The sequence below is a fragment of the Odontesthes bonariensis genome, chromosome 5 (assembly GCF_027942865.1).
Source record: "Odontesthes bonariensis isolate fOdoBon6 chromosome 5, fOdoBon6.hap1, whole genome shotgun sequence".
Lineage (NCBI taxonomy): Eukaryota > Metazoa > Chordata > Actinopteri > Atheriniformes > Atherinopsidae > Odontesthes > Odontesthes bonariensis.
The window spans coordinates 40,828,780-40,843,230 of NC_134510.1; the positions used below are offsets into that span (position 1 = coordinate 40,828,780).

General features: G+C 42.2%; 1 protein-coding gene across 1 annotated transcript in view; it reads left to right on the plus strand.

The window, feature by feature from the left end:
• Positions 1-14,451, plus strand: part of col6a4a (collagen, type VI, alpha 4a) — a 108,701-nt gene that overhangs the window by 73,061 nt on the left and 21,189 nt on the right. Inside the window, exons 24-33 of the mRNA XM_075466383.1 lie at positions 2,536-2,571; positions 2,643-2,705; positions 2,819-2,881; positions 7,224-7,286; positions 8,429-8,491; positions 8,575-8,625; positions 8,705-8,740; positions 8,850-8,912; positions 9,140-9,202; positions 9,395-9,427. Coding sequence (XP_075322498.1) covers positions 2,536-2,571; positions 2,643-2,705; positions 2,819-2,881; positions 7,224-7,286; positions 8,429-8,491; positions 8,575-8,625; positions 8,705-8,740; positions 8,850-8,912; positions 9,140-9,202; positions 9,395-9,427 — 534 coding nt within the window. The remainder of the gene's footprint in view (positions 1-2,535; positions 2,572-2,642; positions 2,706-2,818; positions 2,882-7,223; positions 7,287-8,428; positions 8,492-8,574; positions 8,626-8,704; positions 8,741-8,849; positions 8,913-9,139; positions 9,203-9,394; positions 9,428-14,451) is intronic.

The window sequence follows — 14,451 nt, forward strand, 5'->3', positions numbered from 1 at the left end:
AAGTTACTGCGCACTAATGTAATTAATGCACACTAATGTAAGTTAATGCACACTAATGTAATTAATGCACACTAATGTAATTAATGCACACTAATGTAATTAATGCACACTAATGTAATTAATGCACACTAATGTAAGTTAATGCAAACTAATGTAAGTTAATGCAAACTAATGTAAGTTAATGCACACTAATGTAATTAATGCACACTAATGTAATTAATGCACACAAATGTAATTAATGCACACAAATGTAAGTTAATGCACACTAATGTAAGTTAATGCAAACTAATGTAAGTTAATGCACACTAATGTAAGTTAATGCACACAAATGTAAGTTAATGCACACTAATGTAAGTTAATGCAAACTAATGTAATTAAGGCACACTAATGTAAGTTAATGCACACTAATGTAATTAATGCACACTAATGTAATTAATGCACACTAATGTAAGTTAATGCAAACTAATGTAAGTTAATGCACACTAATGTAAGTTAATGCACACTAATGTAAGTTAATGCAAACTAATGTAATTAAGGCACACTAATGTAAGTTAATGCACACTAATGTAATTAATGCACACTAATGTAATTAATGCACACTAATGTAAGTTAATGCACACTAATGTAAGTTAATGCAAACTAATGTAATTAAGGCACACTAATGTAAGTTAATGCACACTAATGTAAGTTAATGCACACTAATGTAATTAATGCACACAAATGTAAGTTAATGCGCACTAATGTAAGTTAATGCAAACTAATGTAATTAATGCACACAAATGTAAGTTAATGCACACTAATGTAAGTTAATGCGCAATGATGTAAGTTAATGCACACAAATGTAATTAATGCACACTAATGAAATTAATGCACACTAATGTAAGTTAATGCACACTAATGTAATTAATGCACACAAATGTAAGTTAATGCGCACTAATGTAAGTTAATGCAAACTAATGTAATTAATGCACACAAATGTAAGTTAATGCACACAAATGTAAGTTAATGCGCAATGATGTAAGTTAATGCACACAAATGTAAGTTAATGCGCAATGATGTAAGTTAATGCACACTAATGTAAGTTAATGCACACAAATGTAAGTTAATGCACACAAATGTAAGTTAATGCGCAATGATGTAAGTTAATGCACACAAATGTAAGTTAATGCGCAATGATGTAAGTTAATGCACACAAATGTAAGTTAATGCACACTAATGTAAGTTAATGCACACTAATGTAAGTTAATGCACACTAATGTAATTAGTGCACACAAATGTAAGTTAATGCACACTAATGTAAGTTAATGCGCAATGATGTAAGTTAATGCACACTAATGTAAGTTAATGCACACAAATGTAATTAATGCACACTAATGTAAGTTAATGCACACAAATGTAAGTTAATGCACACTAATGTAAGTTAATGCACACTAATGTAAGTTAATGCACACTAATGTAATTAGTGCACACAAATGTAAGTTAATGCACACTAATGTAAGTTAATGCGCAATGATGTAAGTTAATGCACACTAATGTAAGTTAATGCACACAAATGTAATTAATGCACACTAATGTAATTAATGCACACAAATGTAAGTTAATGCACACTAATGTAAGTTAATGCACACTAATGTAAGTCAATGCACACTAATGTAAGTCAATGCACACTAATGTAAGTTAATGCACACTAATGTAAGTTAATGCACACAAATGTAAGTTAATGCACACTAATGTAATTAATGCACACAAATGTAATTAATGCGCAATGATGTAAGTTAATGCACACAAATGTAAGTTAATGCGCAATGATGTAAGTTAATGCACACTAATGTAAGTTAATGCACACTAATGTAATTAATGCACACTAATGTAAGTTAATGTGCACTAATGTAAGTTAATGCACACTAATGTAATTAATGCACACTAATGTAATTAATGCACACAAATGTAAGTCAATGCACACTAATGTAAGTTAATGCACACTAATGTAAGTTAATGCACACTAATGTAAGTTAATGCACACTAATGTAATTAATGCACACTAATGTAAGTTAATGCACACTAATGTAAGTTAATGCACACTAATGTAATTAATGCGCACTAATGTAAGTTAATGTGCACTAATGTAAGTCAATGCACACTAATGTAAGTTAATGCACACTAATGTAATTAATGCACACTAATGTAATTAATGCACACAAATGTAAGTTAATGCACATTAATATAAGTTAATGCGCACTAACACTAAGATGACCATTCTTTACATCTATTCGTTCATCTGCCCACTTTATGACGCCCACAAACCGCCTTTTTGACACTTTAAATGCATCAAACAAAGTTCTTACATCTGCAAATCCAACAAGTTTCAACCGAAAGTCGTGTTGGTTTTATCATGATTCCAGACTTGTGCATCTGATATATTCACAGTTGTCTGTGTGATGAGGACTAAACTGCTTTGGCTAAAAGGAGAAATCGGACACATTTTTCTTTACTAGTTGGTGGAATAATGAATTAATTGAGTTTCTGTTGTTTCAGGGTTCAATTGGAAGAAGAGGCCCACCTGGGGAGAAGGTAGGACAACACACCGCCGTCAGTGCTGCTTTATACACCAAACACATCCTAAACTCTGAGGGTTTCTGCAGGGCTCACCGGGACAGCCCGGCGAAACAGGACTCCAAGGCCCCCCAGGTGCCTCCGGTGCACAGGTGAGAAGTTTGGTGCCTGTCAGAGCTGCTGCTGCTCAGAGGATTTAGACGGTTATTAAAGAGGTGAAGCACAGCAGGAACAGCTGCCTGAAGCAGTCCGTTTCTCTCTGCAGGGTACTACGGGGGAACCAGGTCAACCAGGAGGGAGAGGAATCCCGGGCCTTCCTGGACCTCAGGTCAGCTCCTCTGCCGTTAGATTCTCATAATATAGCGTTTCTGCTTTTCCCCTTAAAAGTCAAATGAAAAATGTTGGATGGATGGATGGAAGATGGTTGGATGGATAGATGGATGGATGGATGGATGGAAGATGGTTGGATGGATGATGGATGGATGGATGGATGGATGGAAGATGGTTGGATGGATGGATGGATGATGGATGGATGGTTGGATGGATGGATGGACGGATGGATGAATGGTTGGATGGATGGATGAATTGATGGATGAATGAATGGTTGGATGGATGATGAAAGGATGGATGATGGATGGATGGATGGATGGATGGATGATGGATGGGTAGATGGATGGATGGATGGATGAATTGATGGATGAATGGATGAAAGGATGGATGATGAAAGGATGGATGATGGATGGATGGATGGATGGATGGATGATGGATGGGTAAATGGATGGATGGTTGGATGGATGATAGATGGCTGATGGATGGATGATGAAAGGATGGATGATTGATGGGTGAATGGATGGATGAATGGTTGGATGGATGGATGGATGGATGATTGGATGGATGATGGATGGATGGATGAATGGATGGATGGATGATGGATGGATGGGTGAATGGATGGATGAATGGTTGGATGGATGGATGGATGGATGGATGGATGGATGGGTGAATGGATGGATGAATGGTTGGCTGGATGGATGGATGGATGATGGATGGATGGATGGTTGGATGGATGGATGGGTGAATGGATGGATGAATGGTTGGATGGATGGATGGGTGAATGGATGGATGAATGGATGGATGGATGGATGAATGGATGGGTGAATGGATGGATGGATGAATGGTTGGATGGATGGATGGATGGATGAATGGTTGGATGGATGGATGGATGGATGGATGGATGGGTGAATGGATGGATGAATGGTTGGATGAATGGATGGATGAATGGATGGATGAATGGTTGGATGGATGGATGGATGAATGGTTGGATGGTCTGTTTCTGGAAGCTTCACTCTGACTTTAACTATGACTCATTCCACCACAGAAGCAGGACTGTGGATTTCACACTGAAAACAGAAAAACTTGTAAAAAAAAAAGGCCTTAAAATATCTTTTAATATATTAAATACTGAACTTTTTAACCTATTTTGCTTCATTCTAAAGTTTAGTGCGACACAACAAGAAAAAGTCTCTTTCCACACCCACCCTCTGTCCCAGGAGGCCCGTAGGTCATCAGACCTCCAGCGTCCCAAAGACTTTTTAATGAGGGCCGGATGTGTCTGCTTATTTTGGGGGTTTTCTCAGTTGGCGCCTTTAATTGTTCAGGGTCACAAATCCTGCAGACTGACACACATCTGGAACTCATCGGGCTCCAGCTGTGCAACAAAGACATCAGAATTTGTTCCTCTCAACTCGTTTTATTTACTGAAAAGCACTTTGAACTGTTTGTACATGAAATGTGCTATACAAATAAATTTGATTTGATTTGATTTGATTTGAAAAGTGACTAATAGCCGTCTGTGAGGGACGTGGCGAGAGATAAAGCATCTGAGAGGGTGGCCTGGCCACAGATATCAGGAAGAACATTCAGGTTAACCCTCAGACCTGATTTAAAACACAACTTAATTTATGAAAAGGGACATTTTTGTCCCCTTTTTAAAACAACTTAAAAACATCATAGTTAATATGTTTTTCCACTTTTTTTTTCATAGACCTTTTATTCCACTTTTATTCCATAACTACCAAATTTTCAATTATTTTCAAAAATTGAACCCTTTAATGCTGGTTTATATGACATAAACGCCAATTTCTGTAAAAAAAACAAACACAAAAACTGCTATATTTTCAATATATAGAATGCGAAGTGGAATTATTGAGTAGGGATAATTTTGGTCTGGGATATGTCAATGATCAGCAACAACATTGATTTTTAGAGATTTTAATGTTTTTTTGCTGTGTCTGATTTAAAAAAAAAAAAGTTCCCTTTTGGCCCCTTTTAAAACGACCTAAAAACATCATATTAATATTTTTTTCCACTTTTTTTCATAAATCTTCTTCCACTTCAGTTCTGATCATAACAATGATGGTTATGATCAGAACTGAAGTGGAAGAAAAGATTTGTGAAATATTAACATATGGTATTTTGGGGATCATTTTAGAAGGGGACAAAAATGTCCCTTTTGAGAAGTTAAGGAGTTTTTTTTTTTTTTAAATCAGGTATAAAAAAATGTTGTTGCTAATCATTGACATATCCCAGACCATAATTATCCCTAATCAATAATTCCACTTCGCATTCTATATATTGAAAATATAGCAGTTTTTGTGTTGTTTTTTTTTTTACAGAAATTGGCGTTTATGTCATATAAACCAGCATTAAAGGGTTCAATTTTTTAAATGAAAAATTGCATTGAATAGTATGTGTGTTTGAAATTTGAAAAAAAAATGTAAAAAATGCACAACTGGACCAAATATGATGAGTGTCACTATTTCCAGTGTGAAATTAGAGGAGAAAGTACATCCAGAGTGGACAGCAATGTCCCCCATCAGGGATTAGGGTTAAACTACCGAGTTTTCTAGTCAAAGAGGAGCTAAAAGTGTAAAAGTGCTCAAACTTTATGGAGTAAAGTCCATTCTCTGAAGCAGCAGCTTGAGTTAAAGTGCGGTTAAAGAAGGAGAACAAAGACCCCAGGCTCTGAGGGTGAAGGATTGCTCCTCTGAGAGCAGCTCAGCAGCACAACACGGGTCATCATGAATCACTTCCCTTTATACGAAGACAAGAACTTTTTATTCATTTACGTCAGTAATTTTCACCATATTTCTGTTTAAGAGCTCAGAAGAGCTGATTATCAGCTGTTAAAGGAGCTTCCTTCCTGTTCCACAGCCGCTCGGTCCAGTTTAAAACATCCGTGTCAGTGTCAGAGGCTTCAGATGTGGGATTAAGAGGCTGCAGATGTGGGATTAAGAGGCTGCAGATGTGGGATTAAGAGGCTTCAGATGTGGGATTAAGAGGCTTCAGATGTGGGATTAAGAGGCTTCAGATGTGGGATTAAGAGGCTTCAGATGTGGGATTAAGAGGCTTCTGATGTGGGATTAAGAGGCTTCAGATGTGGGATTAAGAGGCTTCAGATGTGGGATTAAGAGGCTTCAGATGTGGGATTAAGAGGCTTCAGATGTGGGATTAAGAGGCTTCTGATGTGGGATTAAGAGGCTTCTGATGTGGGATTAAGAGGCTTCAGATATGGGATTAAGAGGCTTCAGATGTGGGATTAAGAGGCTTCAGATGTGGATAAGCAAGACGCTTTTTATTTATTTACATTATGTTTTTATTTATATTTTTATTTACATTAGATTATTTGATTTTTTTAAATTTACATACATTATTGACATTCATGTGTAATATTTTTTTACATTACATTTTATGTGCCGACAGTTGTCACAGCATCATTTTCTTGGCTCAGTGAGTTACACTCTGCTCTGCGGTGCTCTGTTCTAGTTGGTTCTGCTCTCGTTTGGTGTGGTCTGCTTTGTCCACCTTTCACAGCGCTAATGGGAGCTCAGCTCTCCAAATTGTATTATTATGATTATTTTTTTATTAGCTTCATGTGCACATTCTTTATTTACATTACATTTTTATTTACATTACATTTTTCATTAACATTACATTTTTATTTACATTACATTTTTATATACATTACATTTTTATTGATATTACATTTTTATTTACATCATATTTTTTATTTACATTACATTTTTTATTAATATTACATTTTTATTAATATTACATTTTTATTTACATTACATTTTTATTTATATTACATTTTTTATTTAAATAATTTTTTTTACATTACATTTTTATTTACATTACATTTTTATTTACTTTACATTTTTTGCATTTTATATGTGCTTCCCTTTTTCACAACAAAGATCTGTGAAATCTGTTTGATTTGTTGTTGAATGGAAAGTTTATGATGGCTGCGTTCCACACTTTGTATTAAGAATGTTCTATAAAGGTTTATTATATACATTTTATTGTGGTAGCAGCAGTTACTGGTGAACTTTCACTAAACCTTTTCTGCCAAACGAGCTGCAGAGAATGACTTGGTTTTGTGAACTAAATTAATCAGGAAAGCCCACAGCTGCAAATATGCATCATTGCCTAAAATGATCAAAAATAGCCCAATTCCAAAAATATTGCTTTATTCCCACCTAAAAAGATGCAAGAAGAGCCAAAATGATTTTTTTCAATGATTCTTCCCATGCTTGGGCGCTGCAAGGTTAAGGGGCGCTGGGACGTAAAGAAACCAATTTGCTGTCTGACTCTGTCCCCTAATTTCCCTGCAGGGTGGACCAGGACGGCCCGGCGGTCTGGGATCTAAGGGACGCACCGGTGGAAACGGAAAGAAGGTGTGACATCATCGCATCTCTCGGAAAATAGATCAAAGCTTTGATCGACTCGTCGTTCAGGCGAACGTTTGTTTCCATGGCGACCTCACGGCATCACGACTTTTAGATCAAAAACATTCGTAATGAGCGCAGAGCGACGGGCAGGGCGGGTAGTGCTGGGCGGTATGACCAAAAATGCATATCACGGTATTTTTTTTTCATGCATAATTAGGTGTTCACAGCATTTTCTACAGATTGAGAACAGAATTAAAAATAAAAATAAAAAATCTTCGAAATAATTCCTTCGTTAATAATTGGTCACACAGAACTTTACTGTATTAATATTCACATCTTCATTGTAAACAAATTAATAACATAGCTAATTACACTGGTGGGGCTGTTCAGCTGTTTCAGACTGATACCTCCGGTTCAGGCTGCTCCTCATCCTCAACACGCACGTCTCTTTTTCAATCGCTGAAAATATTTTTCAATACTCATCTGGATTGAAGCAGCAAACATTCAGTGTAAGAGTTTAAAAAACTGATTGGTATAACTATAACAGAGCAAAAGTAAATTAAGCTAACAGTAAGATTGGTATAACCACAACGGAGCAAAAGTAAAGTTGGCTAATAGTAGGATTGGTATAACTATAACAGGTCATTTGAGTAAACTAAATAAAGCTAACAAACATGGATAAACTTTCCTCTAAGAGGAAGCATTTAAAAAATAAAGCTAATAACAGAACGGTTGATATAATGAATGATAACAAATATTTGAAGATGACTAAGTTTTCCTCCTAGTGAAGCATTAATAAGATCAGGAACATGGATAAGCTTTCCTCTAAGAGGGAGCATTTAAAAAGCCGTTCAATGGTCCATAAATTAAATTAAAGGGGACTTGGGTATAAAACTTTCATCTGAGAGGAAATATTAAGGTTTATACAGTGATGATAGGTCTTAATGAACCATTTGAATGTAACTAAGTTTTAGTGAAGCATTAATAAGATAAGGGTAGAATGAGAGAGGAAATAACACATTGGGGAGAGGAGGAGAAAAACCTCAGCACAGAGAATAATAATCAATAACCCGATGGAACTGACCGATCACCCGAGTGATGCAAACTGGGACATGTTGCAGGAATAAAAGCAAACTGTCGTCTTTCAGGGCGAACCAGGAGAGCCTGGAGCTAAAGGCGACCCGGGACCGGAGGGGCCCAGAGGAATGCCGGTAGGCGGCTGTGTTTGTGCAGGATATTTGGCGAGTTGTGGGGCTGTTAAGCTGTGAGTGACGGAGCTGCGTTTGTGCTTCAGGGTCAGGACGGCAGAGACGGTTACGGACGGGAAGGAACCAAAGGTCCAAAGGTACAGAGCCGATGTGTGACCACTTTAATGAGCGCGTCTGAAAACGCTCGCCGTTAACATGCAAACTGTCTCCGTACAGGGCGATCCTGGTTTCCCTGGTTACCCCGGGACACTGGTGAGTTGGTTCACCTCCAGAGTGCAGATCAGATAAAAAGCCGCCCAACATGATGCTCACTGATGCTGGAGTTTCTCAGAGTCTCAGAGTCTTGCCTTTTCCTCTGCAGGGTGACAGCGGGGCTTCTGGAACTAAAGGACTGCCGGGCCGCAAGGGGAACCGCGGTCGAGGGGTTGGTGTCGTCTCATAAATAAAAAATAATAAAAAGATTTCTGAAAAAAAAGTGGGAAAAATATTAACATATGATGTTTTTAGGTCGTTTTGAAAGGGGTCAAAAATGTCCCTTTTCAGAAATTAAGGAGTTTTTTTTCTACACGATGAAAAATGAGGCGTCAGACTTCCTCAATCATAAGCTGTTCCTCAGCGTGATGTTTGCTGTGTTTCTTCTGATGGATGCAGGGTAACTCGGGCCGGAAGGGAGACTCCGGAGGGTCGGGAGATCCCGGATATCCAGGACACAGGGTGAGTGAACCCGTCAGACAGGCAGGAGTCAGGATGGAAAAGGCTCAAATATTGGTGTTTTTTTTCCAGCCTTCTGTCCTAAACCTCCTGCATGGAGCTTAGATAAGGACCTGCTGCTTCTCCATTTAACGATTTAAATGTGGAACTTTGCTCCCTGAAGAGCTGATGTGAGCTCTGTTTGCCTCTTCGCAGGGTTCCCGGGGTTCTCCTGGAGAGAGGATGGATGTAAGTCCATGTGAGATATGTCTTCACCTGTAGACCTGCTGCTGCAGACTGTAGTAACACCTGTAGACCTGCTGCTGCAGACTGTAGTAACACCTGTAGACCTGCTGCTGCAGACTGTAGTAACACCTGTAGACCTGCTGCAGACTGTAGTAACACCTGTAGACCTGCTGCAGACTGTAGTAACACCTGTAGACCTGCTGCTGCAGGCTGTAGTAACACCTGTAGACCTGCTGCTGCAGACTGTAGTAACACCTGCAGACCTGCTGCAGACGGTAGTAACACCTGTAGACCTGCTGCAGACTGTAGTAACACCTGTAGACCTGCTGCAGACTGTAGTAACACCTGTAGACCTGCTGCTGCAGACTGTAGTAACACCTGTAGACCTGCTGCTGCAGACTGTAGTAACACCTGTAGACCTGCTGCTGCAGACTGTAGTAACACCTGTAGACCTGCTGCTGCAGACTGTAGTAACACCTGTAGACCTGCTGCTGCAGACTGTAGTAACACCTGTAGACCTGCTGCAGACTGTAGTAACACCTGTAGACCTGCTGCAGACTGTAGTAACACCTGTAGACCTGCTGCTGCAGACTGTAGTAACACCTGTAGACCTGCTGCTGCAGACTGTAGTAACACCTGTAGACCTGCTGCAGACTGTAGTAACACCTGTAGACCTGCTGCAGACTGTAGTAACACCTGTAGACCTGCTGCAGCAGACTGTAGTAACACCTGTAGACCTGCTGCAGACTGTAGTAACACCTGTAGACCTGCTGCTGCAGACTGTAGTAACACCTGTAGACCTGCTGCTGCAGACTGTAGTAACACCTGTAGACCTGCTGCTACAGACTGTAGTAACACCTGTAGACCTGCTGCAGACTGTAGTAACACCTGTAGACCTGCTGCTGCAGACTGTAGTAACACCTGTAGACCCGCTGCAGACTGTAGTAACACCTGTAGACCTGCTGCTGCAGACTGTAGTAACACCTGTAGACCTGCTGCAGACTGTAGTAACACCTGTAGACCTACTGCAGACTGTAGTAACACCTGTAGACCTGCTGCTGCAGACTGTAGTAACACCTGTAGACCTGCTGCAGACTGTAGTAACACCTGTACACCCGCTGCAGACTGTAGTAACACCTGTAGACCTGCTGCTGCAGACTGTAGTAACACCTGTAGACCTGCTGCTGCAGACTGTAGTAACACCTGTAGACCTGCTGCTGCAGACTGTAGTAACACCTGTAGACCTGCTGCAGACTGTAGTAACACCTGTAGACCTGCTGCTGCAGACTGTAGTAACACCTGTAGACCTGCTGCAGACTGTAGTAACACCTGTACACCTGCTGCAGACTGTAGTAACACCTGTAGACCTGCTGCAGACTGTAGTAACACCTGTAGACCTGCTGCAGACTGTAGTAACACCTGTAGACCTGCTGCAGACTGTAGTAACACCTGTAGACCTGCTGCTGCAGGCTGTAGTAACACCTGTAGACCTGCTGCAGACTGTAGTAACACCTGTAGACCTGCTGCAGACTGTAGTAACACCTGTAGACCTGCTGCTGCAGACTGTAGTAACACCTGTAGACCTGCTGCAGACTGTAGTAACACCTGTAGACCTGCTGCAGGCTGTAGTAACACCTGTAGACCTGCTGCAGACTGTAGTAACACCTGTAGACCTGCTGCAGACTGTAGTAACACCTGTAGACCTGCTGCTGCAGACTGTAGTAACACCTGTAGACCTGCTGCAGACTGTAGTAACACCTGTAGACCTGCTGCAGACTGTAGTAACACCTGTAGACCTGCTGCTGTAGACTGTAGTAACACCTGTAGACCTGCTGCAGACTGTAGTAACACCTGTAGACCTGCTGCAGACTGTAGTAACACCTGTAGACCTGCTGCAGACTGTAGTAACACCTGTAGACCTGCTGCAGACTGTAGTAACACCTGTAGACCTGCTGCTGCAGGCTGTAGTAACACCTGTAGACCTGCTGCAGACTGTAGTAACACCTGTAGACCTGCTGCTGCAGACTGTAGTAACACCTGTAGACCTGCTGCAGACTGTAATAACACCTGCAGACCTGCTGCTGCAGACTGTAGTAACACCTGTAGACCTGCTGCTGCAGACTGTAGTAACACCTGTAGACCTGCTGCAGACTGTAGTAACACCTGTAGACCTGCTGCTGCAGACTGTAGTAACACCTGTAGACCTGCTGCAGACTGTAGTAACACCTGTAGACCTGCTGCTGCAGGCTGTAGTAACACCTGTAGACCTGCTGCAGACTGTAGTAACACCTGTAGACCTGCTGCTGCAGACTGTAGTAACACCTGTAGACCTGCTGCAGACTGTAGTAACACCTGTAGACCTGCTGCTGCAGACTGTAGTAACACCTGTAGACCTGCTGCTGCAGGCTGTAGTAACACCTGTAGACCTGCTGCAGACTGTAGTAACACCTGTAGACCTGCTGCAGACTGTAGTAACACCTGTAGACCTGCTGCTGCAGACTGTAGTAACACCTGTAGACCTGCTGCAGACTGTAGTAACACCTGTAGACCTGCTGCAGACTGTAGTAACACCTGTAGACCTGCTGCTGCAGGCTGTAGTAACACTTGTAGACCTGCTGCAGACTGTAGTAACACCTGTAGACCTACTGCAGACTGTAGTAACACCTGTAGACCTGCTGCTGCAGACTGTAGTAACACCTGTAGACCTGCTGCAGACTGTAGTAACACCTGTAGACCTGCTGCAGACTGTAGTAACACCTGTAGACCTGCTGCAGACTGTAGTAACACCTGTAGACCTGCTGCTGCAGACTGTAGTAACACCTGTAGACCTGCTGCAGACTGTAGTAACACCTGTAGACCTGCTGCTGCAGACTGTAGTAACACCTGTAGACCTGCTGCAGACTGTAGTAACACCTGTAGACCTGCTGTAGACTGTAGTAACACCTGTAGACCCGCTGCAGACTGTAGTAACACCTGTAGACCTGCTGCAGACTGTAGTAACACCTGTAGACCTGCTGTAGACTGTAGTAACACCTGTAGACCTGCTGCAGACTGTAGTAACACCTGCAGACCCGCTGCAGACTGTAGTAACACCTGTAGACCTGCTGCTGCAGACTGTAGTAACACCTGTAGACCTGCTGCTGCAGACTGTAGTAACACCTGTAGACCCGCTGCAGACTGTAGTAACACCTGTAGACCTGCTGTAGACTGTAGTAACACCTGCAGACCCGCTGCAGACTGTATTAACACCCTATAGACCTGCTGCTGCAGACTATAGTAACACCTGTAGACCTGCTGCTGCAGACTGTAGTAACACCTGTAGACCTGCTGCTGCAGACTGTAGTAACACCTGTAGACCTGCTGCAGACTGTAGTAACACCTGTAGACCTGCTGCAGACTGTAGTAACACCTGTAGACCTGCTGCTGCAGACTGTAGTAACACCTGTAGACCTGCTGCTGCAGACTGTAGTAACACCTGTAGACCCGCTGCAGACTGTAGTAACACCTGTAGACCCGCTGCAGACTGTAGTAACACCTGTAGACCCGCTGCAGACTGTAGTAACACCTGTAGACCCGCTGCAGACTGTAGTAACACCTGTAGACCTGCTGCAGACTGTAGTAACACCTGTAGACCTGCTGCAGACTGTAGTAACACCTGTAGACCTGCTGCTGCAGACTGTAGTAACACCTGTAGACCTGCTGCAGACTGTAGTAACACCTGTAGACCTGCTGCTGCAGACTGTAGTAACACCTGTAGACCCGCTGCAGACTGTAGTAACACCTGTAGACCTGCTGTAGACTGTAGTAACACCTGCAGACCCGCTGCAGACTGTAGTAACACCTGTAGACCTGCTGCTGCAGACTGTAGTAACACCTGTAGACCTGCTGCAGACTGTAGTAACACCTGTAGACCTGCTGCAGACTGTAGTAACACCTGTAGACCTGCTGCTGCAGACTGTAGTAACACCTGTAGACCTGCTGCAGACTGTAGTAACACCTGTAGACCTGCTGCAGACTGTAGTAACACCTGTAGACCTGCTGCAGACTGTAGTAACACCTGTAGACCTGCTGCAGACTGTAGTAACACCTGTAGACCTGCTGCAGACTGTAGTAACACCTGTAGACCTGCTGCAGACTGTAGTAACACCTGTAGACCTGCTGCTGCAGACTGTAGTAACACCTGTAGACCTGCTGCAGACTGTAGTAACACCTGTAGACCTGCTGCTGCAGACTGTAGTAACACCTGTAGACCTGCTGCAGACTGTAGTAACACCTGTAGACCTGCTGCTGCAGACTGTAGTAACACCTGTAGACCTGCTGCAGACAGTAGTAACACCTGTAGACCTGCTGCTGCAGACTGTAGTAACACCTGTAGACCTGCTGCTGCAGACTGTAGTAACACCTGTAGACCTGCTGCTGCAGACTGTAGTAACACCTGTAGACCTGCTGCAGACTGTAGTAACACCTGTAGACCTGCTGCTGCAGACTGTAGTAACACCTGCAGACCTGCTGCTGCAGACTGTAGTAACACCTGTAGACCTACTGCTGCAGACTGTAGTAACACCTGTAGACCTGCTGCTGCAGACTGTAGTAACACCTGCAGACCTGCTGCTGCAGACTGTAGTAACACCTGTAGACCTGCTGCTGCAGACTGTAGTAACACCTGTAGACCTGCTGCTGCAGACTGTAGTAACACCTGTAGACCTGCTGCTGCAGACTGTAGTAACACCTGTAGACCTGCTGCAGACAGTAGTAACACCTGTAGACCTGCTGCTGCAGACTGTAGTAACACCTGTAGACCTGCTGCAGACATTAGTAACACCTGTAGACCTGCTGCAGACTGTAGTAACACCTGTAGACCTGCTGCAGACTGTAGTAACACCTGTAGACCTGCTGCAGACTGTAGTAACACCTGTAGACCTGCTGCAGACTGTAGTAACACCTGTAGACCTGCTGCAGACTGTAGTAACACCTGTAGACCTGCTGCTGCAGACTGTAGTAACACCTGTAGACCTGCTGCTGCAGAC